This window comes from Sciurus carolinensis, chromosome 3 (genome assembly GCF_902686445.1).
Source record: "Sciurus carolinensis chromosome 3, mSciCar1.2, whole genome shotgun sequence".
In the NCBI taxonomy this organism is placed as follows: Eukaryota; Metazoa; Chordata; class Mammalia; order Rodentia; family Sciuridae; genus Sciurus; species Sciurus carolinensis.
Window position 1 is genome coordinate 26,640,709 of NC_062215.1, and position 26,968 is coordinate 26,667,676.

General features: G+C 36.2%; 1 protein-coding gene across 11 annotated transcripts in view; it reads right to left on the bottom strand.

Moving 5' to 3' along the window:
• Positions 1-1,207: 1,207 nt before the first annotated feature.
• Spag9 (sperm associated antigen 9) overlaps positions 1,208-26,968 on the bottom strand; it is a 130,239-nt gene continuing 104,478 nt past the window's right edge. For 7 of the 11 annotated variants that reach the window (XM_047542891.1, XM_047542892.1, XM_047542889.1 and 4 more), the window contains 15 exons: positions 26,628-26,757; positions 25,623-25,712; positions 25,211-25,378; positions 24,606-24,777; positions 22,713-22,931; positions 22,272-22,467; positions 20,425-20,550; positions 19,144-19,224; positions 18,201-18,268; positions 15,097-15,245; positions 13,903-14,074; positions 11,736-11,849; positions 9,094-9,270; positions 5,460-5,609; positions 1,208-2,816 (listed from right to left, as the gene is read on the bottom strand). In XM_047542891.1, coding sequence (XP_047398847.1) covers positions 2,701-2,816; positions 5,460-5,609; positions 9,094-9,270; positions 11,736-11,849; positions 13,903-14,074; positions 15,097-15,245; positions 18,201-18,268; positions 19,144-19,224; positions 20,425-20,550; positions 22,272-22,467; positions 22,713-22,931; positions 24,606-24,777; positions 25,211-25,378; positions 25,623-25,712; positions 26,628-26,757 — 2,128 coding nt within the window. In that variant the 3' untranslated portion in view covers positions 1,208-2,700. Of the gene's footprint in view, positions 2,817-5,459; positions 5,610-9,093; positions 9,271-10,162; positions 10,202-11,735; positions 11,850-13,902; positions 14,075-15,096; positions 15,246-18,200; positions 18,269-19,143; positions 19,225-20,424; positions 20,551-22,271; positions 22,468-22,712; positions 22,932-24,605; positions 24,778-25,210; positions 25,379-25,622; positions 25,713-26,627; positions 26,758-26,968 lie in introns of all 11 variants that reach the window. The other 4 variants (XM_047542887.1, XM_047542886.1, XM_047542890.1 and 1 more) reach the window with 1 other exon arrangement.

Here is a 26,968-nt window from a genome sequence, read left to right on the forward strand (position 1 = left end):
AAAATAATCTCAAAACTTTGAGTCCATAAGAAAATATTTTCCCTTTGCCTCATAGAGATTTTAACTTAGATTTAATAATAAGTATTAGGTGGAGGCATATGATGAGGCCATTTTGATAGATCAGCAATGGCTAAACAATGGTAATTTCAAATGATTCAACTTCCTACATAACCCAAATGTAACAAAATGAGAATTCTTAGTACCCCTGATTTCTTCCAATAGGAGCAAATTTTCTATGTGGTGAGATCAACCCAAGGCACTCAAGCCTCCTCTGCCCTGGCCTTGGGAGTTACAGCCCTCTGCTGCTTTTGAGAAGCCTACATTTGGGCATTTCTTCCAAAGACTACCACCTTGACCAAAGTGGACATTACAAGAATATAAACCTGTTATTGGGGGAAAGAGGAAGAGAAGTAATCTACAGAAAATGTTTAACTGAAATTACAAATAGAAGCACAAGCCTTTAAAACAAATTGTACAGGCATTTTTGTCCTTTCTGGTCCCTGAAATTAATTAACAGGGTCACAAATAATTTGACATCTTTAGGTAAAATGATTACACACTTATATTCCTTAAGGTAGAGCTGATAAGTTTAAAAGGAACAATTATAACCACTGTTAACATGTTTGCACATTTCATCATTAATTCCTGATTTCCTAAGTTACATCGATCATACAAATGTGTGAAAGGCTTCTGAACAAGTGGGGCATCTGACTCTGGGGCGCTTACCTCTTGGGATTAAAATTCCCAAATACTTTGGTGTCTCTATGAATTTATACAACATTCCTAATAAAGGTTTAATAATGTTTTAGGAATTGCCAAAAATGGCTAAGATTAAAACCAAAAAACATAGCAGACAAGCTATGGAAAAGTGGCATAAATTTTGTGCCCTGAAGAAAAGTGACTAAGCTCAAGCAAAATATTATCCGTTACATACAGATTTTACCAAAACAGGTTTCTCTTCTAAAACATACATGGCCACAATTTTATTGTGTACACAATGTGCTTATAGACACATGTGGCCAAATGGATCCAAAGGCCTTCCTCGGCTCAGTAAATTCCATCTATTTTATAACCTAGCCTAATCATGTATATGCATAAAAGTCACTGGTATACTTTTTACAGATATCTTTAACAGTTCAGAAAGAAAAAAAATCCCTGGTACTTAAGAATGCTTAGACAATTGGAGACCTGCGTTTGCTTTCTTTTCTTTGTAGTCCTTCCAATGATGGGGGGGGGACCTTTTTCCTATAGGTTTATATTTTTAAAATAGCACATAAAATTATATTAAACTTTGCCTATGGTAATGGTAAGAAATGGTAAATCATACGTTTTCAGGAAGATTGAGAGGGAAAAATCTAAAGCATCATGGTTTTTAAAAACTTACTAAAGAACAAAATCAGTTAAATCTAGGTTCTAATCTATTTTTTAAATGGACATTGTTAAGTGAAAAGATGTAACATCGGCCTTGACTTTATATATGGTATATTAGCTTTGTCTTCTTCCGCTTCATAGTTTTCCTTTTTGAAGATAGTATTTTGAGCTTAGAAGGGCGCAAAAGTGTTATTTATATTCAAAATACCAAGTATTAGCTATGTAGCATTTTATGCAGAAGAAAGAAAACAAGCCTCCTGGTCAAATTTTTCATTCAATGGGCTGGTGATGTAGCTCAGTGGTAAGAGTACTTGCCCAGCATGCTAGAGGCCCTAGGTTTGCTCCCCAGGAACACACACACACACACACACACACACACACACACACACACATATATATATATACACACCCCTCACTTAATTGGTTAGGCCAGGTTCCATCAACTTCGATCACCACTTTTAACAGGTCAGAGCAGCCCAGGAACATCTGGCAAACAGGTGAGATTTTATATAGAAAAAAACCCTGAATCAACCACCACCATCCTCTGGTACAATGAATACAAAACACAATGCTAAAGCTTCTCCTAAGCTTTATAAGTATAAGCCTCTCAAACATGTCAGTATGAAAACAAGTGAAACTAGTCTCAAAAAAATCAGAATACTCAGAGAAGCAGGCCTCATAAACTTTAGAGTTCTAATAAGTCAGAAACAGGACTTTTATTTAAATAGTGTAGTCTTAATTTCTTTAATATAAAACCCCCTGAAAATCTGATGAAAACAAAGTTTTATATACCATATAAACAAGATTTGTCAGACTTGAAAGTGAAAGTTAATTTACAGTTAGCTTTTAGCCTTCTTGGGACAGTTAGATAAATTCTGATACTCCATCTGATAGTAGTGTGTGTCAATTTTATATACACTGGGGAAAACTGTTAATGGTACAGTTTCATTTATCAAGTGTTTTCCAATAATTCCATTATTAGTGACAGCTAAAAAGTGACCCCATCAAATGAAGTGAGTGACATTAGACTGTGGCAGAAAAAACCACAACTGGATTGCTTTCTGTAATTCACCAGTTTGCAGAAAGTAAACATTCTTTGATTTGTTCATAATATACTGAAATTGCCTATAACACTGGTGCAGTAAAACAGCTAGTTCCTCTGTATTGTTAACGGCAGGACAGATTTTGTAATATAAAGTTAACAAGAAGAAATGCTCACACATTATGTGGTGAAACTTATTTCACAAAAAAAGCATTAAATAAAAGAGAAAAGGAAAAATAAACCATGCAGAAGAGACGTGTCCCTATCTCCACCTGTATCCTATGTGCTCACTCACTGCCATACATCACTTGCCACACTATCAAGTGACTTCTTTCTGCTTTGGTGACAGAAGGTTCAAGTGGAAGATCTTCTCCAAGAAGTTCTGATTCTCCACCTTCATCACCTAGTAGATGGTAAGGAGACTCAAGTTAAGTTAACATTGGAAATGTAGAACTATGTGAATTATATGATGCTCACGGTTAATCTATGCAAAAGATGCACAAAACTTGTCTGGCTTCCATTGCAGAAAAACAGTAAAAGGAATACCATAAGTCAGAATCTTCACCCACTCATCAAAGTCACTGCAGAATTTTTGAAAAGGTTTATTCACTTTTCCCTATACTTATAAAAATGAGTTTACTATAGTATGTTGGTAAGTACATTGCAATACATCTGCATATTTATAATAATAGAGAAGGAAAGCCAAGATGGCAGAGTTGTCCAAATCTGTGTTCATTCAAAATGGACAATTGGGGCTGGGGATACAGTTCAGTGGAAGAGTGTCTGCCCTAAGTTTGATCCCCAGAATTAAAAAAAAAAAAAAAAAAAAGAGAGTCTACTTTTGCTTATTTCAAACTAAGAATTGAGATTAAATAGTGCTATATGTGTTCACAAATAGTACACAAACTAAACCCCAAACCCAAATAACTCATGCTTACTATCAAGTGACAGGAGGAAAGTTCTCCAACTGAAGTTAACTGATGCAAGATGTGGAAATTCAAAGTTTCTCTGAAAGACAGCAGATTCATCATCACTGTACTAAGCTTTTCTTTCCATGATTTTCAAGTTTAGGACAGGTGATGAATTAAGAGCACATGATAGAGATTGGGGGAGCAGGCAGGCCACAGGTCCTCTGCCAAGGTAGCTAAGTGAATGTGGTGAGTGAGGTAGCAGGCACACTCACTTCTCTCCACAAGCTCACATCAGTTAACTGTTGTGCACAGCAGGGTTATTCTGACATAGCCTAGTGACAAGATGTCTGGTGGGAGGAATTCTTCAGCAAAATTCTAAAAATCTGCATATCATATATTCTACTGATGCACTGGAATTTTGTAATGTGCTCCACCTGAATTTCAGCTAAACAAGAGAAAATATTAATACCGTTGATTAAAAACAGCGTAAGAGAAATGATCTTGATCATTTGCACCTTTCTTTGCAGGCCACTCCGTCCTTACCCATCCATAATTCCCCACCTCCTTTTACTAATAGCCTTTTGACTAGAATGCCATACTACATACTACAAATTCAAGTTACGACATTAAAAATAAAGAACTGATGTACAGAGAAACAACATGTATCCCATTTGTTTACAATTAAAAAAATAAAAAAAAGAACTGGTGGGATCAGTATGTCATTGTAAAAATATTGCAGGAGATAAAAAAGGAAACAGAACCAAAAAAAAAAAAAGATCCAATTCAATTTGTTTTAAAAAATTCACTATAAAAATTAACTTATGCTTAAAGATAAGTCATTTTTCAGGCTGGATTATTAGAGATATTGCCAAACTAGTAGAGAAATTTTAATGCTAGTCTCAGGGGCTACAATGGAAAGAATTTAGTGGAAGTAGAAAAGCTACATACAAATTTTATTAACATATTCTTTTTCTTTTGGTACCGGGGATCAAACCCTGGGGTGCTTTTACCACTGAGCTACATCCCCAGTTCTTTTTTTATTTTGAGACAATGTCTCACTAAGTTACTTAGGGTCTTTACTAAATTGCTGAGATTGTCCTTGAACTTGTGATTCTCCACCTCAGCCTCCTGAGTCACTGGGATTAACAGGAGTGCGCCACCTTGTTGGGCTCTATCATATTCATTAGTATGGTTCCAATACCATGCTGTACTCCAAGAAAAATCTACAGAGATTATCCCAGCCAATATACTTTCTATAATATACTTTTTTATAATTACTTTCTATAAAGAAATGCTGCACCACTAATTATTTCAAACACTTTGAAACTATTCCATTCCTGACAATATTAATAAGCTCAATTTCTAAACATTACTTCTCTTCCTTAAGTCTATAAACCTTTTGCATTAGATATTCTAGTTTACACTAGTCACATATGGCATACTGGGATTTATATGATCTTAAATTTTTACTCTATTTTTATAGAATTCATATAAAAATAATTATCTGTTACTGATCTATATGTTTATATTCTCTAAAAACCATTCAATACTTTATGTTTGGAAACTTTTCAAATCACTGAGATTTTTAGGCTAGTCTATAACAAATAAATTCACACTGGCACATTGCTTTACAGTTTCCAAAGCACTACTCTTTCCTTCCTTTCCTCCAGACTTGCTGCTTCTGTATGAAGGTCTGAGTGAATGTACCACTCTCTTTTTTGCTACATCCCTCTAGTAACAATTCCCCATCATGCTGCTTCTGTATTCCCACTGTCCCTACCTCACTCAGGTATTCATTTTTTCCTAATTCACTTCCCTATCTTTAGTCTTGAACCTTTGCTCCCTCTTCCACACAGACCTAATCACTGCACCTCTATTTAAAGGTCTCCAGCAGTACTTCTTTTCTTGAAAGATAAAGTGAAAAGCCTTAATCTGGTATGTATGTATGCACATATACATACACACACAGAAGCAGAAAGAAGGCAAAAAAGATATACACAATCCTTCTTTAAGCAAAGAATTCAAAGAGAATTTCTTAGAAATCATTATCTATTTATTGGTTTCTATTTACCGTGGTTGAAAAATCCACATTGCAGAATACAGAGGAAACTGAGCTTCCAGAACCAAACACTTACCCATCCGGAAGTCAATATAGCCCTCTCCTCCACTGATGACAAGCATAGACTTCAAGGGTGCCTGGCTGCTGGAGTCCTGTGCAGATGGTCCTGCTTTATCACCTGTTAAGTCTGTGCCACTACTGCCACTTTGTGGGTTAATGACTTGACCTATTTTATATAGGAACAGAAGTGAATATTACTTATCACAGTTGAGGACAGGGCACAGTGTTTTATTTTTTCCTCCCTGAATTTTTTCAGAGTTAAACAAACAGGTAAATACATGCTAAATATAACCAAAGGACTGGTGATGCTATAAGGCTCTGCATGATCAGAAAACAATGATTAGAAAGTCATAAGATCCCAATTTGAAAATCTTAAGTAAAGGAATTTTAATCTAAGCAGGAATAGATCCAAAATTAGTATGAGATGTGTATGGCAAGGTGGGTCTTGGCTGCCTGTTTCAAATGATTACAATCTATACCTTTTGGTCTGAGGGCCATGGAAAGGTCTCTCTCCTGAAAGAAATGTTCGTATTTGTTTAAGAGACAGAAAAATCTTCAACTAAAGCCTTATGAATTTGCATATTCATACTTAATATTTAAATTGATTTCAAATGCATGGCCTTCCTTTCATAGTTAAGTACATCTTAAGTTCAGAGTATGCAAAAAAAAAATTTACTGCTAACTGTGCCATTTGTTTTAAAACTTAAGTTCTAAAGTAGAACCCATGATCATGAAATGGTAGAAAGAGATACAAATCTTCAAATGTTATTCACACTGTGAACAAATGAACATTCTCCAAGGTATCGCTTTTAAAAGTTTTGACTATATGCTTTTTTTCCTTGCCAGAACCGCTGTCCTTTGGTCAAACTAGCCGTGCCTCCAGGAGCTAACAGGACATAGTAACATGACATAATATACTCCAAATTAAAAAATTAATTTATCTTAAAAGTGGATAGGACAGTATGATGTATTCCCATACAGCTTTGTTATGGTATGACTCAAGCATTCTCTAGGAGAAATCAAGTCTACTAGAAATAACTTATATTAGTAGACTAGTTAGTTCTACCTCAGAAGCAAGAACATGATGGTATGACAAAGATAACCAGAATGATTTAATCTTTAGGGCCACTGGCCACACCACACACACAAATGTTGCCAAGTCTAGTTTTAAATTTATACCCAACAAAAAATAAATACACTTATGCCCAGCAGAAAAGTCTTGTACATATGCATATGAGGGATCATCACGGTATTTTTTTATGCCTTTTTTTTGGGGGGTGGTTACTGAGGATTGAACCCATGGGGCAGTTTGTCACTGACCTTTCTATTTTTTATTGTGAGACAGGGTCTCGCTAAGTTGCTTAGGGTCTCTTGCTAAATTGCTGAGACTGGTCTTGAACTTTTGATTCTCCTGCCTCAGTCTTCCAAATTGCTGGGATTACAGGAGTGTGCCACCGTACCTGGTATTTATTTACTTTTTTTTTTTTTTTTTTTTTGTGGTGCTGAGAATCGAACCCATGGCCTTATGCTTGCAAGGCAAGCACTTTACCATCTGAGCTATCTCCCCAGCCCATTTATTTACTTTTTAATGGTATTGTTTTTAGTACTGAAAAAATGGGAAGAGAAACTTAGCAGTTCATCACAGGAGAATGAATAAAACCAAGCACATTTATGTAGACATGAGAATACTGCAATTAAGTAAATCAACAATTTTCCATGCAAAAACATGGACTCTTGACATTTTCTTATAAAAAGAAAAGAAAAATTCTGTTAGTTGCACATGGTGGTACATGCCTATAATCAGAGCCACTTGGGAGGCTGAGACAGGAGGATCCCAAGTTTGAGACCAGAATGGACAACCTAGCAAGACCCTGTCTCAAAATAAAAGGACTGGGGATAGAGTTCATTGGTAGTGCTTGCCTAGTATGTGCTAGGCCCTAGGTATCTAGTACCACAAAAACAGAAAAATCTAAAACACTATTATCACAATGTTCATTTCAAGGAATTTATCCTAAGAAAATGACTACAGTACCAGTGTAGAAATGAGGTTTCAGGAGGTTCATTTTCATGTTAAAAATAATTGAACAACTGGTTAGACTACCATATGCCAGCTGTTGTCCTATGTGCATTTAATCATTTAGTCTTTGGAACATCCTTGGGAAATGTGATTGTTAATTTTATGTGTCAACTTGGTTAGACCATCATGCCCAGATAACTGGTCAAACACCAGTCTAGACATTGCTGTGAAAGTATTTTAAAGATATGCTTAATGTTTAAAGTAAAGCAGAAAAATAAAAAATTTAAATTAAAAAAATAAAGTAAAGCAGATTACCCTTCATTATGTGAGTGGTCTCACCTAATCAGTGAAAGTCTTAAAAGAAAAATACTGAGGGCCTCTAAGGAAGAAAAATGTTTCCTGACTGGTTTCAGATTTGAGATGCAACCCTCCTTGGGTCTCTAATCTGCTGGCCTGCCCTACAGATTTCAGGCTTGCTAGCCTCATGAGCCAATTCCTTAAAAACTCTCTCTACATACCCCAACCCTTCACACGTTGGTTTTCTTTCTCTGGAGAACAATGACTAACACATGAAAACACTATCATTTCTACATCATATAGCTGGTTGGTATGGCAAAGTCAGATTTGAACTTTTTTTTGGTATAGGGGATTGAACCCAGGGTGCTTTACCACTCAATTATATCCCCATACCTTTTAACTTTAAATTTTAAGATAGGACATCACTAGATTGCTGAGGTTGCCCTTGAGTTTGCAATCCTTCTGTCTCAGTCTCCCAATCTCTCAAGTCTCCCAAATTGCTGAGATTACAGGCCTATGCCACTGCACCCTGGCTCAGATTTGAACTTTATCTAACTCCTAAAATGCAATAAAACTAAAAACATGGGTCAGTAACATCATTTTTAGTATTCCCAATGGACAGAACTACTACTTTATTACTATTTTTTTTTTGCTAGACATCGTTACTACCATGTTGTCTGAATTTTGCTTTATAATTTCAAATGGAATTTTCACAAAAGAAAGGAAGTAGGTAGACATCTATTTAGGAGACAAGGAAATAAGTATCAGAGGTTAAGTAACTTGCTCAAGGTGAATGACAGAAACAAAGGGCCCACATTCCCAGGCAGCTAGCCCATTGCTCCTTACTACAACACTGCTAAAGGTGCCAGAGCACACATTCCCCATCTCTTTCTTTTTTTTTTTTTCTTTTTTTTTTTTTTTTCTGTGGTGCTGGGGATTGAACCCAGGGCCTTATGCATGTGAGGCATGCATTCTACCAACTGAGCTATATCCCCAGCCCTCCCCATCTCTTCTTGCATGTGGCCTGGATGACAAGAGGCTGGAGATTTCTTTCATAGGTCAAGACTACCTTTGGCAGTCTGTGTGTCAGAACACCACTACTATTCAAAAGTAAGCAAGTGTCTTCAATAAAAGCAAAGAAATTTGGTTTTGGCGGGTGGGGAAAGATTGTAAAATAATTTTATTCAAGTACCCTACAGCACTCATATCATACCTCCATCATAGAACTTCTTTCATGTATTTTATCAATTACCTGTAATTCCAGTACTTAGCATTAGGCTAGATGATGGAACCAAAAGACCTAAAAGAAAGATCTCAATGGAATAACCTAACTCACCTGGGACTGCCACAAAGAATTTCACAGCATCCCGGTGTCCATGGAAGCAAAGCTGTGCATGTGCCATTGAACAATAGGGTATAAATGTCCCTGGAGTCACTTTATCACTGTTTTCATCACCATATACACGGATTACACTTCCAGGACGATTTCCTGTTGCTCCTGAGGTTTTATTTGCTGCAATAGAAAAGTCAAATGCCAACTATTTTTCCCTAGAAGACAGTAATAATGCAAGATGTTACTGGTTAATCCTTATATTATCTAAAAGCTACAGCCAGTTGAGGTAAAACAAGGGCAGCAACGCCAATTCAAGGCAAAGCTGGAAAAAAGAGATATACAGCATGCTAGTTATTTTTAAGTACCTCAGTAAATGGAGTAGGGGATTTTGCCAGTCTAGCAACTAAACTTATGTTTTAAACACATCAATTAATTGAAAAAAAAATCATTTTAGTTCTCCAAAGAAAATGGATTTGATTTTTGGTGTATCTGTCTCATTTATTATTTTTTTAAGACCTCATTGAAGGAACCTATTATGTAGTGTAAAGGAAATGGGTTTGTTTTTAAATAAAATCTTTAGAGTTTATCTTTCTTATTTTTCTCCCCTATGGTGAGAATACGTCCCTTGAGAGGGATGGGAAATGCTCTTTGAAAGAATCCAGCCACTACCACAGAGTAGCTTCATTTACACCAGACTGATGGTTTGCTGGGTTAACAGAATGGCCAGACTCACAAAACATCCCCATTCCACCAGTAAGTGAATGAAAGAAACATGATTGGTAACAAGAGTAAACAATGTAGATTAATAACAGTTTTAAGACATGTTTCATGTTTTTATTGGAAGGAAAACAAAGTTTGAAAGAAAGTTCAGCTGCAACAAAAGATGATAAATAGACTAAGCTGCTGAGCAGTTGGTGGCCATGTAACAAACGTTAAAAAAAAAAAGTCTGCTGCAATGCCGTGACTGCAAGTGGGTGACACTGAGGAACATTCAAGAGGGTATCTAAAGAGGGAATAGCCTCACGGTGGCTGAGAAGCCATAAGAAGAGTTTGGTTCAGGATCTGCACTTACCCCTCAGCCCCAGTAAACGTCCCTGGTGGAGGATTACCGCTAAAGTGAGAAAGGAGGAAAGGGGACATGGAGAGGCGCATGACAGGGAGGAGAAGCATTACTGTGAGCCACCACTCTGAGCATCTTCTATCTGGTCCCCAACAAAATTAATTATATCTAACTTGGCATAATACCAAGTAACAAAGTTCTCACTAACGCCTCTATAGAACATCTCTGCTCAAAAAGGACAATTTGATTTACTATGATTTTGATTTAATTATAAAGCCACTTTTGTATATCCAAATCAAAACCCAAGAGCTTGATGTGGAATATTTCCTAACTGCTAAAACTGCCCCCCTTTTTTCCTGTGTGTGTTTTCATAAAAGATCTCATTTAAATATGTGAAAATGCAACTCCCATAAAGAATTGGAATGAAACCCAGGGATCCTAGAGTCCTTTAGGATATAAGAAGCGATATTAGCTGGCCACAGTGGTGCATGCCTGTAATCCCAGCATCTTGGGAGGCTGAGGCAGGAGGATCGTGTGTTCAAAGCCAGCCTCAGCGACAGCAAGGCACTAAGCAACTCAGTGAGATCCTGTCTCTAAATAAAATACAAAAAAGGGCTGGGGAAGGGATGGGGATACAGCTCAGCTGGTTGAGCGCTTGCCTTACATGCACAAGGCCCTGGGTTCAGTCTCCAGCACCAAAAAAAAAAAAAAGGACTGGGGATGTGGCTCAGTAGTTGAGTGCCCCTGAGTTCAATCCCCAGTATACTGCCCCACCTCGCCAAATTACCAAGAAGCAATATAAATATGTAGACTTGAAAGTCACTGAAGAAAAGACACTTGGAATTAAGAACTGGGTTCTTTCAAGGCTCCAGATTCTCCTTCTAGCCCTCTTTCTTCCCCTTTCGCTAAGAAACAGTAGGGTGACTGTGACTCTGAGGTCTGTATTTATTAACTTATCTTGTGGTATTTTTCCCCCACACCATTCCCTGCTCATGAATTCTGCAACACAAAACACTTACTTAATGCATGATCGATGTAATAGAACATCATGTGAGAAATTTACAAGGCACATTCTGCTCACAAAAATAATAAATCACATTCTTTTCAAGCAGAAAATAAATGGTTTTTCAGTATAACAAAAGGCTTGCTGACCTCCTGAGAAACTTCTTACATAACTTTTTTTAAGCCTCAAATACAAGAAATGGGATATCCTGGACTACTTACTTGCTAGTGAGATAGAACACTCTATGACAAATAGGCAGTGTTCATGGATACTGGTATACTAAAACTGAAAAAAAACAGATTTCAACCTGTATTTCAAAAATGAATAGGGCTATGATTCCTGAAATGAGAAAAAGAGCTTTTTACAATGAAAAACTTAATTTTGAAACTGATCCTGATACATGGAAAATGCTCTTCTCTAGAGTTTATACATTTCATACAAAGACTGAAAAATCAGCTTGAGTTTCTGAATTACTACTTACTTGCCAATATCTAAACAATTCCTTCTATCTATGTTCTAGACATGATTATTTCCTGCAATTCTCCTATTTGTCTTGTGATAGTTATCTAAAAATGTACTTACTTTCTGTCAATGGGATGGAGATAATGACACCATTTCCTGTCCCCACCCACAAACGATTGCAAGACACCATAAGAGCTGTGATCCTCACAAAAGAGAAGCCCAGTTTTCCAGTACCTGTGAGGGGAGTGGAGAGGAAGACTTTTCAGTGAGAAACCAAAGAAGGCAGTGTTTTAGATTCCAAATCCCTTAGAGTAGCTCGAACAATACAATGGAGAAAAAAAAAATGTGACCAGAGCTAGACGAATGTTTGCTGAAGGTGTATATCAAAGGAAACTCTTATTTAGCCTTATCATCAATCTGACAAGTCAGGGCTAATGGAAAAAGAAAATTCTAAAAGTAGCTGCCATTATATTATCATCCAGAAGGAAGGTACACAGGAAATATGATACAGGATTTAATTAGGGAGCTTAAAAAAAAAAAAAAAAAAAAAACACAACAAAAAACAGTTTACTAGTTTGGGAAATTAATATCCTTTGATTTTACAATCTGGAAAAATTTGGATTTGCTTTAAAATTTCTTTGTGTGGATAAAAACAATCTTTGCTAACAAAACTTAAAACTTACACTTTTTCCTTTGTTTATATATTTACGTTCTAAAGTAGTTTAGATAGATTAAGATATCATCTACAAATAATTTAGGGAGAATGAATGTATTTTTATATTTTAAAAGAATTTTTATAACTGGTCTTATTTTTAAGGATTTGAGAGGCAAAATGATTAAACAGATAATACACTGAACACAAACACCACCAGTCACTCATAAATTCTACTGATAAGAATTTGAGGGCCTAATCATAGAATCACTGTAGAAAGAAGCCTTAACTCCAATTCAGTCTAAACTAGGAATCTTTAACCTATAGTCAAAGTATATCTTTGTAGTTAGTTTGTATGTTTCCACATGCCTGAATGCAGGGAGAGGACACATAGTTAGTCACGTTCTCCTAGGTCAATGACCCTAAAAGGTTAAAAGTCACTGATCTGGTTTAAATGCTCTTCATGAAAAAAATCCTTTATGACGTTCCAAATACAGCATTGGATTAGGGTGCTAAAAATATAGCAGGGAACAAGAGAGTGATGATCCCTGCTTCACAGGGGCTATGGTATATGGAGAAGAGATAGTAAAGAATAACCATGTAATACCCATATAATCACGATGATAAGCATGTGAATAAAAAGATCTAAATGGAGGTTTCTCCTGAATAGGACACGTAGACTATGGCCTGAAAGGTAAGTAAAAAGGACCAAGAACTTGCTACAGCACATTTGAGGGCCCTAAAATGGGAAGGCACTTTAGAGCTGTGGGTCAATGTGAGCAAAAGAGAGTGTGAACAAGAGTGGTCCAGACCATGTAAAATCTCCTGCTCATGGGACAAAATGTCACCTCCCCTAAAGAGAAAGCTGGAGGAATATCAAGGCAACTTTTGCACACTGGTTACAATCCGGAAAACAGACTGGAGTGGCAACAGGGAGCTCAGTTAGAAGGTACATGGTTATTTAGCCAGGGAAAGGATGGTGGCCTGACCTAGGCAGACAGTGGTAGAGATAACTGATTTAAGGTATGTTTAGATTTGACAGAGTTCCTGGTGATAGACTGGAGGTAGAAAGTACGAGAGGAGTCAAAAACATTCCTAAGTTTTGGTCAAGAACCAGAAGGTCAACTGGAACATCTGCTGAATATTTTCAGTAACAAGAATTCACTATTCCTGAGGTAACTTACTCTCTGGTCTACTTAGACCATTTAAAAATAAATTAGGGAGTTGGGGCTGTAGCTGTGGTACAGTACTTGCCTCACACATGTGAGATACTGGGTTTGAGCTTCAGCCCCATGTGAAAAAAGTAAAATAAAGGTATTGCGTCCATCTACAACTAAAAATTAAAAAACAAATAAATTAGGAGCTAGGGATGTAGCTCAGTAGTAGGGTGCTTGCCCTTGCATATGCAAGGCTCCAAGTTCAATCCCCAGCACTGCAATAAATAAATAAATAAATACATAAGGCTGAGGATTTAGTTCAGTGGTAGAACATGTGCCTAGCATGTACACATGTACAGAGCCCTGGGTTTGATCCCCAGCACCACAAAAAATTAAAAAATTAAAAAAAAAAAAAACAATCAATCAATAAATAAACATTCTCTTTGATTGGCAAAGAGAAAATGCTTTGGAAGCTTACCTAACATTTTGCTTACATAAGGCTCAATGTCCACATCCTGTAGATGTTGGTAAGTGTGTGCGTGATAGAGACGAAGTGTGGAATCCAAACGAATGGACACCCACACACCGTCACCCACCCATGCAAGCTGCCGCACTTGGCTCTCCTTCCTGGGGTGTGCATCAAATGATTTCTAGGAGAGATGTTCAGTCATAGTTACTTTGTTACACAGAAGGTCATGTTTAAAAACTGTGCTAATCTGGACAACAATTTAGAGACTATTCATTAAAAGAGGAGCCTAAATAGTTACATTAATATGATTACCCTCAAATACACAATTTCTTTCATCCTTGAGTGCAAAATACATACGTCCAGACATACATAATAAATAAAATAAAATTTAAAAGGAGAATAAAGAATTAAATGGTGTTGAGTTTTAGCACTGTAGAGATGTTATTTTATGAATAATGCTGGTACATCCATACCATGTGACGGTGTTCAACAGAAAGATTGTGATCTCAAGATTTTGTGCTGTTATACAACAATAAATGAAGCAATATCCTATTTAAACATAAAGGAACACACGATGTTGTATAAAAAATAGAAGTGAAAAATTAATACCATTTTGGGACTTCTAAGAAAGGGAATGGGATTTGAGGCTGGGAGGAAAAATTTCACCTTAAAATTTTCCTGCTGTAAATTGTTTTTTCTTAAAAACAATCATAATAAATTTATGTATTGTGGCAAAAACTTTTTAAGAAATCAGTATTAAAGGCCTTCTGTTTTTACAAAAAAATTCTCACTGCAATACTATATCTCAGATTGTGACACACATGTGGATGTGCCTGGATTTACATGGTGGTGTGTGGGAACTTGGGAATCCTCTCAATCAATCCTTCCATAATTAAACTATCATGAATCAAATATTCAAATAAAACACACATACATCTACGGGTAAAAACACAGACTACTTTAACAATCATGTGTGAATCTTTCTTCCTTAAAGAAAAAACCCATTTCCCAACCTTGAAGTCAAAAGTGGCAAAAGCAAAAGAGCTGAAATATAACAGAAAGCTGAGTCATCCAAAAATAATGCAAATGTATCCAAAATACACAGATTCAGAAAGCAATTTTCTAAAGAAACTGAAAAATTTTAGTCTTCTAGTCTTTGGATAATACAAATTCACTAAGTACAGAAAACGGGTTTAAACTTGCCTCTATTTTCATGGCCTTTGGCTGAACCACATAGATTTTGTTTCTGTAGCCACACCAGACTTTGTCATGCACCACAGTCATACATCGTATGGAATGGTGAGGCCGTCCAAGGTCTAAGAGGTGATAGTTTGATAAGTCCCACTGTCCATCTTGAAGATAAGAAGAAAATTATGGTTAATAATGCATATTACCTCTGATTGATGAAGCACTCAAATTCTGTGTATTAAGTAGACCTTCTATCTTATCTATACACTACAAAATTGAAAGATCATTTGATCCAATACCTGGACCCACTTTAAAACATGTTTTCCAGTTGGGTATGGTACTATGCACACTCTTATAATCTCAGCTATTTGGGAGGCTGAGGCAGGAGGATTCCAAGTTCAAGGTTAGCCTTGGTAACTCAGTGAAACTTGGTCTCAAAATAAAATAAAAGGGGTTGGGAGTGTAGCTCAGAGTACTTGCCTACCATGCATGAAGTCCTGGATTCAACCCCCACTATTGCAAGAAAATAAAATGTAAAAGTCAATAAACTGGGTGGCGTGGTGCATGCCTGTAACCCCAGCATTTTAGGAGGCTGAAACAGGAGGATTACAAGTTTGAGGCCAGTCTCAGCAACTTAAGAGAGATCCTGTCTCAAAATTAAGAAAAAAAAAAAAAAAAAAAGTGCTGGGGATGTAGCTCAGAGGTAGAGTGCCCCTGGGTTCAATCTCCAGTACCAAAAAAAAAAAAAAAAAAAAAAAAGGAAAAATAAAAAAGTAAATGCTTCCAAAAAAGCAGTGATGTGATAAATCAGTTACAACTTATTTGTTTATGATAATGTTTTTAGAATTAGAATGGACTTAAGGCTAATGTGTAGTTCAGTGGTAGAGTGCTTGCCTTTCAATCCCCAGCACCAGAGAAAGAGACACACAGAGCACATGCAAAAACAAAGTTAAGGTTGTTTTGGGGATAATGTCTTATGTGCATCTTGATGTGTTTTCTTGAGTAGATGAGGGCAATTCATTGCTAACACTTTAGTAATTGTGAATATAGTATGAGCATTCTTAATCTGAAAATTTGAAATCCAAAATGCTCCAAAATCTAAAACTTTTTGATTGCCAACATGACACTAGTATGTAACCATCCACTATCTATAGTTTTGCCCAGTGAAACAAAGAATAAGTACAGTCCTAATTTATTTGCTACAGCTCTATGTCTTGTCCTTTCAGCATGAAGCATCTTCTGAATTAGGTTTGTACCTATTGCAGTTTACAGATCCTTTATCTTAATTCTCCTGTGTTGATACCCATTGCAGAAGCTATTTGGTCAAGTAGAACAGGATTGCCACTAGCACTCTTCTGTACACTTTATTTCTACGAGGCTTAAAATGTTAACTAACTCATATTGCATTTATAGTTAACCTTCATGTAATTCTGACTCTTTAGATGTGTCTCTCCCATCTTGCTCTTCTGATCTCAAATGAAGGACTTCACATTGGTTCTTACTAAATAAATGTATTTTTTCTTTTTCTATCAATATAATTTCAGATTCAGTTACCAAAACATTTATTATTCCATTATTTTCTAGGCTCTTTCACTTACTAGTTGAAGGACTAGTTGAATAAATAGGTGATTAAAATGCTCTGTACCTCAGTTTCCTAATCTATAAAACAAGGATAACAATAGAATAGTGCTCATAAAATGTTGTGAAGAATAAATAGAAAACTTTGTAAAGGGTCTATGAAGTAAAATAGGGCTCTCTCTCTTTGATAACATAGAGTTATTAAACAGCAATATCTAGGTACTGATTAGTTACAAAGACACCTTAGTATCAGCTATTCCTTGTATCTCTAAGACCAAAAGGATATGATATTTTGGGGAAGTGCTTTGATAAAACCCAAAAGCAGTGTATCTGTTTTCATAATATTTCCCTGATCTACCAACCTGGGTAGGAAATGAACTATCACATTTGGTTGACACCTGTATCAAGGAGTGATAAAATGATACACACTCAATTCATTTAATCTAATCCATTTAATACAGGTTTCCTGATACCATCACCCCTTCACCTGCGGTGGTAGAAACAGTGGCTTTAAAGGGGAATATAGCTGAGTATAATGGCACATGTCTATAATCCCAGTTACTTGGGAGGCCGAGGCAGGAGGATGGCAAGTTCAAGGCCAGTCTGGGCAACTTAGGGAAACCCTATCTCAAAATAAAGAAAGAAAAGTGTTGGGGATGTAGCTCAGTGATAGAGCACCCTTGGGTTCAATTCTCAGTATCTATCAATCAATAAATAAAATAAAATATGAAAATATTAAACCTTAATTTTTTTTTTTTTTGGTCCCAAGGATTGAACTCAGGGGAACTCGACCATTGAGCCACATCCCAGCCCTATTTTGTATTTTATTTAGACAGGGTCTCACTGAGTTGCTTACCACCTCGCTTTTGCTGAGTCTGGTTTTGAACTTGCAATCCTCCTGACTTAGCCTCCTGAGCTGCTGGGATTATAGGAGTGCATCATTGTGCCTCACTTAAACCTTAATAAAAAAATTTTTTTAAACTTAACAGATACAAGGAGATGCAAATAATATTTAAAGCAGGACAAATGAAAAACAATATTCCTCACCAAATTTCTTTCTAGAAGGGTAAATATATAAATGCAAAACAAAAGCTTCCATATCATATTATATGAGTACCAGCAAAGAATAAATTACTTCCTCACTATGATAAATATATTTTCCATGAGTTATACTACTCATGCATATCTCCACAAAGGCACTCATATTTATTGACATCTATTAAATAACATGTCTTTAAAATGTAACAAGCTGCCAAGTGCACTGGTGCACACTTGCAGTTCCAGTGACTTGGGAGGCTGAGAGAGGAGTATCACAAGTTCAAGGCCAGCGTCAGCAATTTAGCAAGGCCCGAAGCAACTTAGTGAGACCCTGTGTTGAAATAAAAAGGAAAAATGGCTGGGAATGTAGCTCAGTGGTAAAGCACCCCTGGGTTCAATTCCCAGTATCAAAAAAAACCAAACAAAAAGACAACAAGTCAATGTGCTTGAAAATACTTTGCAGAGCAATAAACTAGTGTATACATTAACTATTCACAACTCACCAACTCCTCTGTGAAAGATTGCGAGGGTGCCATCAGCCAGGGCCACTAACACAATTCCTTTCACGTGTCTGCAAACAGGAAAAGAGATTTCAGAATCTCTACTGAGGAACACAGAAGGGACCATTAGTGCTGAGCCTTTCAAAGCACCAGTATTATGAAAAGATAAGGAGCTTACAGAGAACATAAATGAACATATACTTTTTTCTTTTTTTCAGTTCTGGGATTGAACTCACTGAACTAGATCCCCAGTCCTTGGTTTTTATTTTGAGACAGGATCTCAATAAGTGGCCTGGAACTAGTGATCCTCCTGCTTTAGGTTCCCAAGGCACTGGGATTACAAGCTTACACCACCATTCTCTGGCCATACTGCTTTCTTCATTGTGAATGTCTTGCTATGAGACAGTGTCATACGAACTAAATAAACAGCACGTGTGGTATCTCGATTGTTTCACTTTCTGGACCAACTTTTCTCTCACTGGAGATAGTCAAGATGATTCCACGAGCCAAAAACTACACTCCTTGAGTGGAACCAACAAAGTCAGTCAGTGGACAGAGACACAAACTGTCAGATCTTTGATAGCCAACATATAGAAAAGGACTAGCAAATTAATTCCTAACATACATATTCACAAACTATAAGAACTATTCTAAACAAATAGAAATTAATAAGCACTGGTTCTCTCCTGGAAATGCCAAAGAATTCCCAGTATGGTGACAAATCAATCTGGCAAGTTTTCCCTTCTACATAATAAAAGTTTTCTATTTTACTTTCTAAGACTTCCATTCTAATTTCTCCAGTCCTAAAAAATGAGTTAAAACTGACCAACCAAACATGGATATCAATTTATTCATGCAGTAACTATTAGATTGCATAGTCTTAAAAATCTAGTTTATACCAAAATATGTGGTTTTATAAAGGAATAATTTCAAAAATAAAACTTACACAATACTGAGAATCGAATCTTTAAGTTTAATGGAATGGAGGCATTTCCTCCACTGGGCTACAGATGAGTGGACATACAAACTGTGGAAACAAAGTAAAGACTGGTAATGCACAGAATATATCACATTGTTTCTTATATCTAGTAGTAACCACAAAATTCAAGCAAGAGGAAAGAGGATCATACAAATTTGAGGTAAAGGTGCTGCTACTTTTATGCAATGGTCAAAAAACAAAAATGAGAGTCAGGGTTGGCCTAAGAGAAATAGGCTGCTCAAGCAAAAAAAAAAAAACAAAAAACAAAAAACAAAAAACAACAAATGGAGTCTGAAAAGTTCTACTCATGTTTAATGTTGGGGGTATCAGCTACAGTTAACTTCAGCTTGCCCCACAAGTTTTTACCTAGAACCCTTGAACTACCTTAAATCATCTGCTACTTTTGGGTGACAGGGTGGTACCCATCAGGGAGTGGCTAACTTAATTCATTTGATACAGGTTTTTCTGATATCATCACCCCTGGCCAAACCCAGCCTGCTACTTTAGTACAGCCAGAAACTAAGAAGTTTTCTATATTTAAATGGTTAGAGGGAAAAATTAAGAGAATTTTGTGAACTGTGAGTTTTAAATGAATTTCAATTTTTAGTGTCCAAAAAATTCTACTGGAACACATTCACACAGGTTTGCTGATCCCTCCTTTTATACCATTAGACCCCTACAGAAAAGACACACAAGTGACCCTGCTCAACCTCTAGAAATGCACAGTTCTGTAAGATTCTCTATACTACTAGAAAACGAACAAACCATGTGATGTTAGTTATTATCCTCTAAGCTTTCAGACTATAATTTCTTCTGGTTTACCTAGTAACTCTACTAAAAAGTTATGTTTGGGACTGGGCTTTCCTGTAGTCAGACACATCAGTTCAATCCCTAGTATTTCTTGCCAACATTCTAACCTAAATACAGATTCTATACATCAATAAGTCTTTATTTTTGCACTCTTCAGGATCTTCTACTTCTGGATAACTCAGACTTTAAAATTTTATTTACTTCTACTTCTAAAAATATTATTTAAAGAGAATATTCTGTAACACAAATCATAGTTTACCTTTCATAACCAACCCAAGTTCAGTTTTATGAACAAAACTTGAAATTTTATGTGTGTGTTATAAATTCTTTGATTAATATACACTTTGTGTTTACCACATTTTATTCATTTTTCTTCTGCTTTCAAAAGCAAGAGTAAAGGATTAAATACACTGTCATATTGAAAGTTCTAGCACTTACCAACCATTTTGAGCTCCAAGCCACATGGTTGGTAAAAGACTACTCATTTTCTGAGCTTCTTCTCTCGCCAGGTCTTGTTCATTTGGCAATACTGATACGTGATCTTTATACACATCTGAGTCATTGCTATGAATGAGTGAACAAGAAAAAAAAAACTTAGTACACTTAGTTATGATTTTTAGGGGACTGAACATTTCTACATAAAGTGTATTTTAAAAGTTTTTATTTTATTTTCTTATTTTTTGCGGTACTGAACCCAGGACCTCACACATGCTGAGGAAGTACTCTGAGGTTTTGGTTTTTTGATTTATTTTTTTAACTTTGCTAAATTGCCCAGGCTTGCAATCTATGTGCCTGAGCCTCCCAAACGGCTGGAATTGCAGTTGTGCTCCATCATCCCGGCTTCTACATTTAATAGAATGTAGAAGTTTATAACTGTTTTATAACTGGTTTATTAAAAAAAAAAAAAAAAAAAGTGGTACAATTCCAGAAAGCCAATGTTTAATACTTATATTAAATATTTCAAGCTGAGCACAGTGGTGCATGTCTGTAATCCCAGTGGATTTGGAGGTAAGGCACGAAAACCTTGAGTTCAAAGCCAGCCTCAGCAAAAGCACAGTACTAAGCAAAATATAAAACAGGGCTGGGGATGTGGCTCTGTAGTGGAGTGCCCTTGAATTCAATGTCTGGTACCCTCCTCAAAAAAATAAATAAATAAAACAAAACAAATAAAAAAAAATTTTCAACCAGTGTACCAAAAACATTAATCCAGGAGTTTTAAAGTGTAGCTAAGAGAGTAAGACACAGTAATGAAATTCAGCAGATAATAACTGTAAAATTCCTTTACAGTTATTTTGAATTTTATGATAGTGTCTTCTGGGGAGAAGATACACACACACACACACACACACACACACACACACAAAAAATGATATATAAAGAGTTTTCTAAAGTAAATTAAACTGAAATATGCTTGTATTCTATCATAAAACTTTTATTCTGAATTGTCAGGACAAATTTAGTAAAGGATATATAACTGGGCTATGAAATTCAAAATGTGACTTCATTCCTAAATTAATAATTAAATGTTAATTAATGATTTGTTGTGGTTTAAATGATAGTAGACTTTTGGTTGCTCTACACACTAAGAAAGAATTCAGTTGCGAGAGACCCTCCCTAAGGGCAACTAAAGAAGGCAAGAAAAAGAAAATGAAAGAATTTACTAAATGGGACTGAATTAACCAATCCTTTAAAGGAAAAGCCTGTTTTCTAAAATATTTGCACAATAACTAAATTCAGAAAGGTCACTCAAGCTCATGTGGGAAACTCAAGCAATGACAAATTTTAAACAATGGCCAATTTTGCTGCTGTTGACTGCAGTATGACTGAGAATTGGGATGGAAATTAAAATAATCAAGAAATTAGTAGTAGAATGGAAGACATAGTACAATAATTTTTTTTTTTTTTTTTTTTTTTTTTTTTTTTGCAGTGCTGGGGATTGAACCCAGGGCCTTGTGCTTGGGAGGCAAGTACTCTATCAACTGAGCTATATCCTCAGCCCTATAGTACAATAATTAAAAAAACAGGAGAAAATGACCAAGAAGAGTTTGAATTTATGGACAAGATTTTTCATATTGGGAAAAAAAACATCCAGAAGAAATGTAGGGAAAAAAGTATCCAAAGAGAAAAAAAAAAGATGAAGATACAATAGGAACAGACACTAACATCATTCAGACCACAACACTGATGCCAATTAGTGGGACTGTTTTGGCTACTTGAGGTTATTTTGGTTCCTTTTATTTGTGCTCTTTACCCAGCTTCCCAAGTTAGGGACTAAGGAAGTATACCTTGACTGATAGACTGGGGAGAGGTCTTCTGGGATCTGAACTCCTAAAGGATCTGTAAAGACATGCTCTGTGTACACGCCAGGCTGGGAGATGTCCACAGTGTCTTCAGTGGACCCTGCATTGCCTTCTGTGGCTTCAGTTGCTTCTTCTGCTGTTGGAACATTTTCATCAACCTCACTATTTTCCGCTTCCACTTCTACAAAATATATAAAGCACTCTGAGTTTGAGCTTTTCCATGCCAATGCTCTCCCCACACAAATCCCTGCTACACACTCCACTGATCCTCCCTTCCCACTATACTATTAAACTGAGCATGTAACAGTCTTTAAGGCATCTTCTTTCCAGTTCTTTCACTCTTGCTACTCTAACATCAAAAGCCCCTATGGGGCATCTGGGGTAGGATCAAACTCCACAACAGATGGCAGGTAAGAACGGACATACCTGGTGGTTTGTCTATCACTGGTGAAGCACCATTGGTACTAGGAGAAGTGGCAGCTCCTGTCACACCTTCTGTGGAGCAACCAACTACTGTGATGCCTCCCAAAAGGCTATCTGTCTCTGCTGAGCTGTTGCTTGTCATGCTTCCGCATAAAGATGCTTTGTCCACCTGACCAGATTCTGAAAGTTCTTCTCCTGCAGGATAGTCTGTTTCACGGGCTCCTGGAAAGTAAGATGTACTTTAATAGTTAAGTAAACTCCTATAAATAGCACTTTATTCTTCCCATTAAAGTCACTTGAGGTTTAAAGTGAGAATGTGCAGATGAGACATATGGGGACTTCAATAATATCAGTGCCAAACTGGTAGTATTAAATTTATTTATAAACTAATCTTTTTTCTCTCTCTCTCTTTTTTTTTTTTTTTTTTTGGTGGTGCTGGGGATTGAACCCAGGGCCTTGCATGCAAGGCAAGCATTCTACCAACTGAGCTGTCTCCCCAGATCCCTTATAAACTAATCTTGACAAAATAGGAAAGTGACTGAAAAAGTAAAATAATACAGCTATTAAGGCAAGTGCACATAAAAAGCATGAAAATGTCATGTTCTTAATGAACTCCTTAGCAGCTATGTGAAGTTTAAAACAATCTAACTGATGTTTAAAACACCAACCAGCAAAAACAATTTTTTTTTAAATTACTGAGATTACTATTTGAAATATGGACTATCTACTACTATTAAAAATTAAAACCCTGCTGGGTGCGGTGGCACACACCTGTAATCACAGCTACTCAGGAGGCTGAGGAAGGAGAATCACAAGTTCAAAGTCAGCCTCGGCAACTCAGTCAAATCCTAAGCAACTTAGCAAGACCCTGTCTCAAAATAAAAAATAAAAAGGGCTGGGGACGTGGCTCAGTGGCTAAGTGTCCTTGAGTTCAATTCCCAGTACCAACAAACAAATGAACAAAGAAATATTTTAAAAATTCCCCTAAGTTTACATACACAGTGCCTTAAGATATTAATAATATATTTAAAAATTAAGCATTTACAATATCAAAACAAACCTCTTCGGCTTTATTTAGAAAATTGTTTTTATTCATATATCAAAAATTTATAATAAAAAGCACGAGTCAGTGACATTATTTACATTTATAATGTTATATAGCTATCATCACTATCTATTCCTAAATTTTTCATAATACCAGATTTTTCATTTTTCTTTTTTCTGTACTGGGGATTGAACCAGGCATGCTTTACCACAGACCTACATGCCCTGATATTATTATTATTATTATTATTATTATTATTATTATTATTTTACATTGAGACAGGGTCTCATTATATGGATATCATGGAATTTTAAATTTAAAAAATTTTTTTTTTGGTACCAGTGATTGAACCCAGGGACACTTAACCACATCTCCAGCCTTTTTAATACTTTATTTAGAGACAAGGTCTCACTGAGTTGCTCAGGGTCTTGCTAAGTTACTGAGGCTGGCTTCGAACTCCTGATCCTCCTGCCTCAGTCTCCCAAGCCACTGGGATTACAGGCATGTGCCAATGGGCTCAGTCCTTTTTTTTTTAATGAATATTAAATGAATGGATTTTAAAATGAACATCACATATTTAATTCAGAATATTAGAAAACCTTCCTTTATTAATATTAACAGCACCCTGTCCTCTGCCTCCCAGTTATCTTCTCATATTATCAGTTTTATTTTCTTCACAGTATTTTCACCATCTGAAAAATATCTGTATTCAAGGGTATCTAATTCATTCTTAGTCTTCCCCAACTAGGACTTCAAGACGGCAAGGCAGTCAAATGTAATCCTGCCTGGAAGCAAGTGTGGACAGTGGGAAGGGAGGGAACAGAGCAGAGAGATACAAGACTCATTCTTACCTGGGACACTTGCAATGCAAAGAACATGAGAGTTGCAAACAGTGAAACTGTCAAGGATGTTGCCTGGTTGAATAGCATCAATGATGATAACTTTTGTAGCTGAATGAGTGCTGGTACAGATCCAGACTTGACTGGATAATTCTTCATGACTTTTTAACTCCTTCTGCTGTTCCTGAGTAGGCACAGTAAAGAGAATAAATGTTTAAAATCATAAATATGTGCAAATACTGCTATTACAATAAAAGGTACTATTATTCCAAATTTATTTCCAGGTAATTTGGGAAGGTAAAAATACAACCACTTACCAGTATTAATTACTAGACTTAAAAACAAGTAAAGTTGATCACAGATTAAAACATTCTATATCTTGATTGTAGTGGTGGTTACATAAGTGTATGCATTTAGCAAAACTCTTTGAACTGTAGTCATTTCAAGGATATACCTGATTATATGTGACTAACATCTCAATAAAACTGATTTTAAAAGGGTAGTGAGGGATGGTAAGGAAGGGGCTAGTAACCCCAACTAAAACTTGTACCCAGAAATAAATTTTGGACCAAAAAGCTCAACTTAATACTTTCATAAATACTTTCATTAATACTTACCTTAAGTTCCTGATCTAACTTATCTAAACTACTCTGAGATGCACTTCGCTGTTTACTGCCTTCAGTATCCAAACCAGCAACATCCTTGTAAAATACACTTGCTCCAACAACAGAACCACCATCTCTTGTCTTCCCACCAGATAAATTGACTCCAACAGCGCACCACAGCTTCTCAGGTGGAAGAAAAAAAAGGTATTATTGTCACTTTGTTTCTAAAAATGCTTAAAGTTTTTAATCTTTTCTTAAAATAACTAAGGGTGGTAAATACAGACCTTTCATAAACTCTAAGACTATAAAATAACAATAATCTCACTGTGGAAGTAAGGTTTAAACTTTTCAGGTTTTAGAAACAACAACAAAAAAACTATCCAAAGTTTAGGGAATACCTCCTTCAGCTTCACAATTAGCTTACCTTCATGGATGCATCTTTTTCATCTAGAGGTCTGAGATAGACAGGCACAGGTAAATTTTTCATCTTATTTTCCCCTTGACCATTGGTTACCTAATGGGGTGGGGGAGGGCACAAAGTGTGTCTCATCAAAAGTGAACTTCTAACAGAACCACTTAGAAATGGGCAAGCAATGCTGTTATATATTTGCTCCCTGAAATCAAATTCAAGTTACTTTTGTCATTCTTATTTGAAAAATAAGCAGAAAATCAAGTTGCAATTAAAGGAAATAAACAGGATCCTAGGCGTGCTCAGAACAAAGGAACTAATTTACTCACATATACACATGTGTATGTGTTTGTATACAAATGTGCTGACTCTTTTAGGGGTATGGAATATGAAGTACACAGATAAAATTCTCACAAACCTGAACTATGCTTTAGTTAATTTGAAAGGCTCGATGCCAATGACTTCTTATATCTTTTAAATAACAAATATTGTTTATTTTAAAAAGAAAATCTTCAAGCCAGGTGCAGTGGGGCATGCTTATAATTCCAGTTACTCAGGAGGCTAGGGCAAGAAAATTGCAAGTTCAAAGCCGGTCTTGGCAATTTAGTAAGACCCTGTCTTTAAATATAAAAGATTGGGGATATAGCTCAGTAATAGAGTGCCCTCAGGTTCCATTCCCAAAACTGCGAAATATAAAATAATTAAAATAAAAATAAGTAAAATCCTCAAGCATTAAAACAGCTTGTTCTAGTTAAGGCAGAACAGTTTATCTCAAGTTCCACATTCTGGGAACCCTTTTTTGACCAACATGCCCCTTCTCATAGACTCAGAGGCATTTCACTTGCATTTTAGGCTCTAGAAAACAACCTGAAAACCTTCATCACCTCTCTACATGCTTGCCAAGTCCAGGCAGCAAGAAATGAACAGGTCTGTGATATGTATTTAAAATTCTTCACATCCAAGCACACTTCTATTACCCTGCATTTTCTGCTCAACACACCACAACATCTCACAAGTTACCTGTTTATACTTCTGAGGCAGACTCCAGCCAAAAGCTTGCACTCGACCATCTTCCTTCTGAACATGTGCCTTTACCTGACGATACTGTTCTCTCTTTTGTTCTCTGCGTGAGGCTAAACTAGCTTCAGTTCTAAAAGGAAGAGATTTCCTTTTTAAATTAAGCAAATGTAACAAAAAGCTGTATCTCCCCTTTCTTGCTAAAGTAGCAAAGAAAGACCAACAACAAAAATTACTTGATTTTTTTTCTGACTATAATAGCTCTTTTAAAAGTGTTATATACTTTCTAGTGTATGTGCAGCACTGGGTTTAATTCCCAGCACTGCATTTAAAAAAAAAAAAAA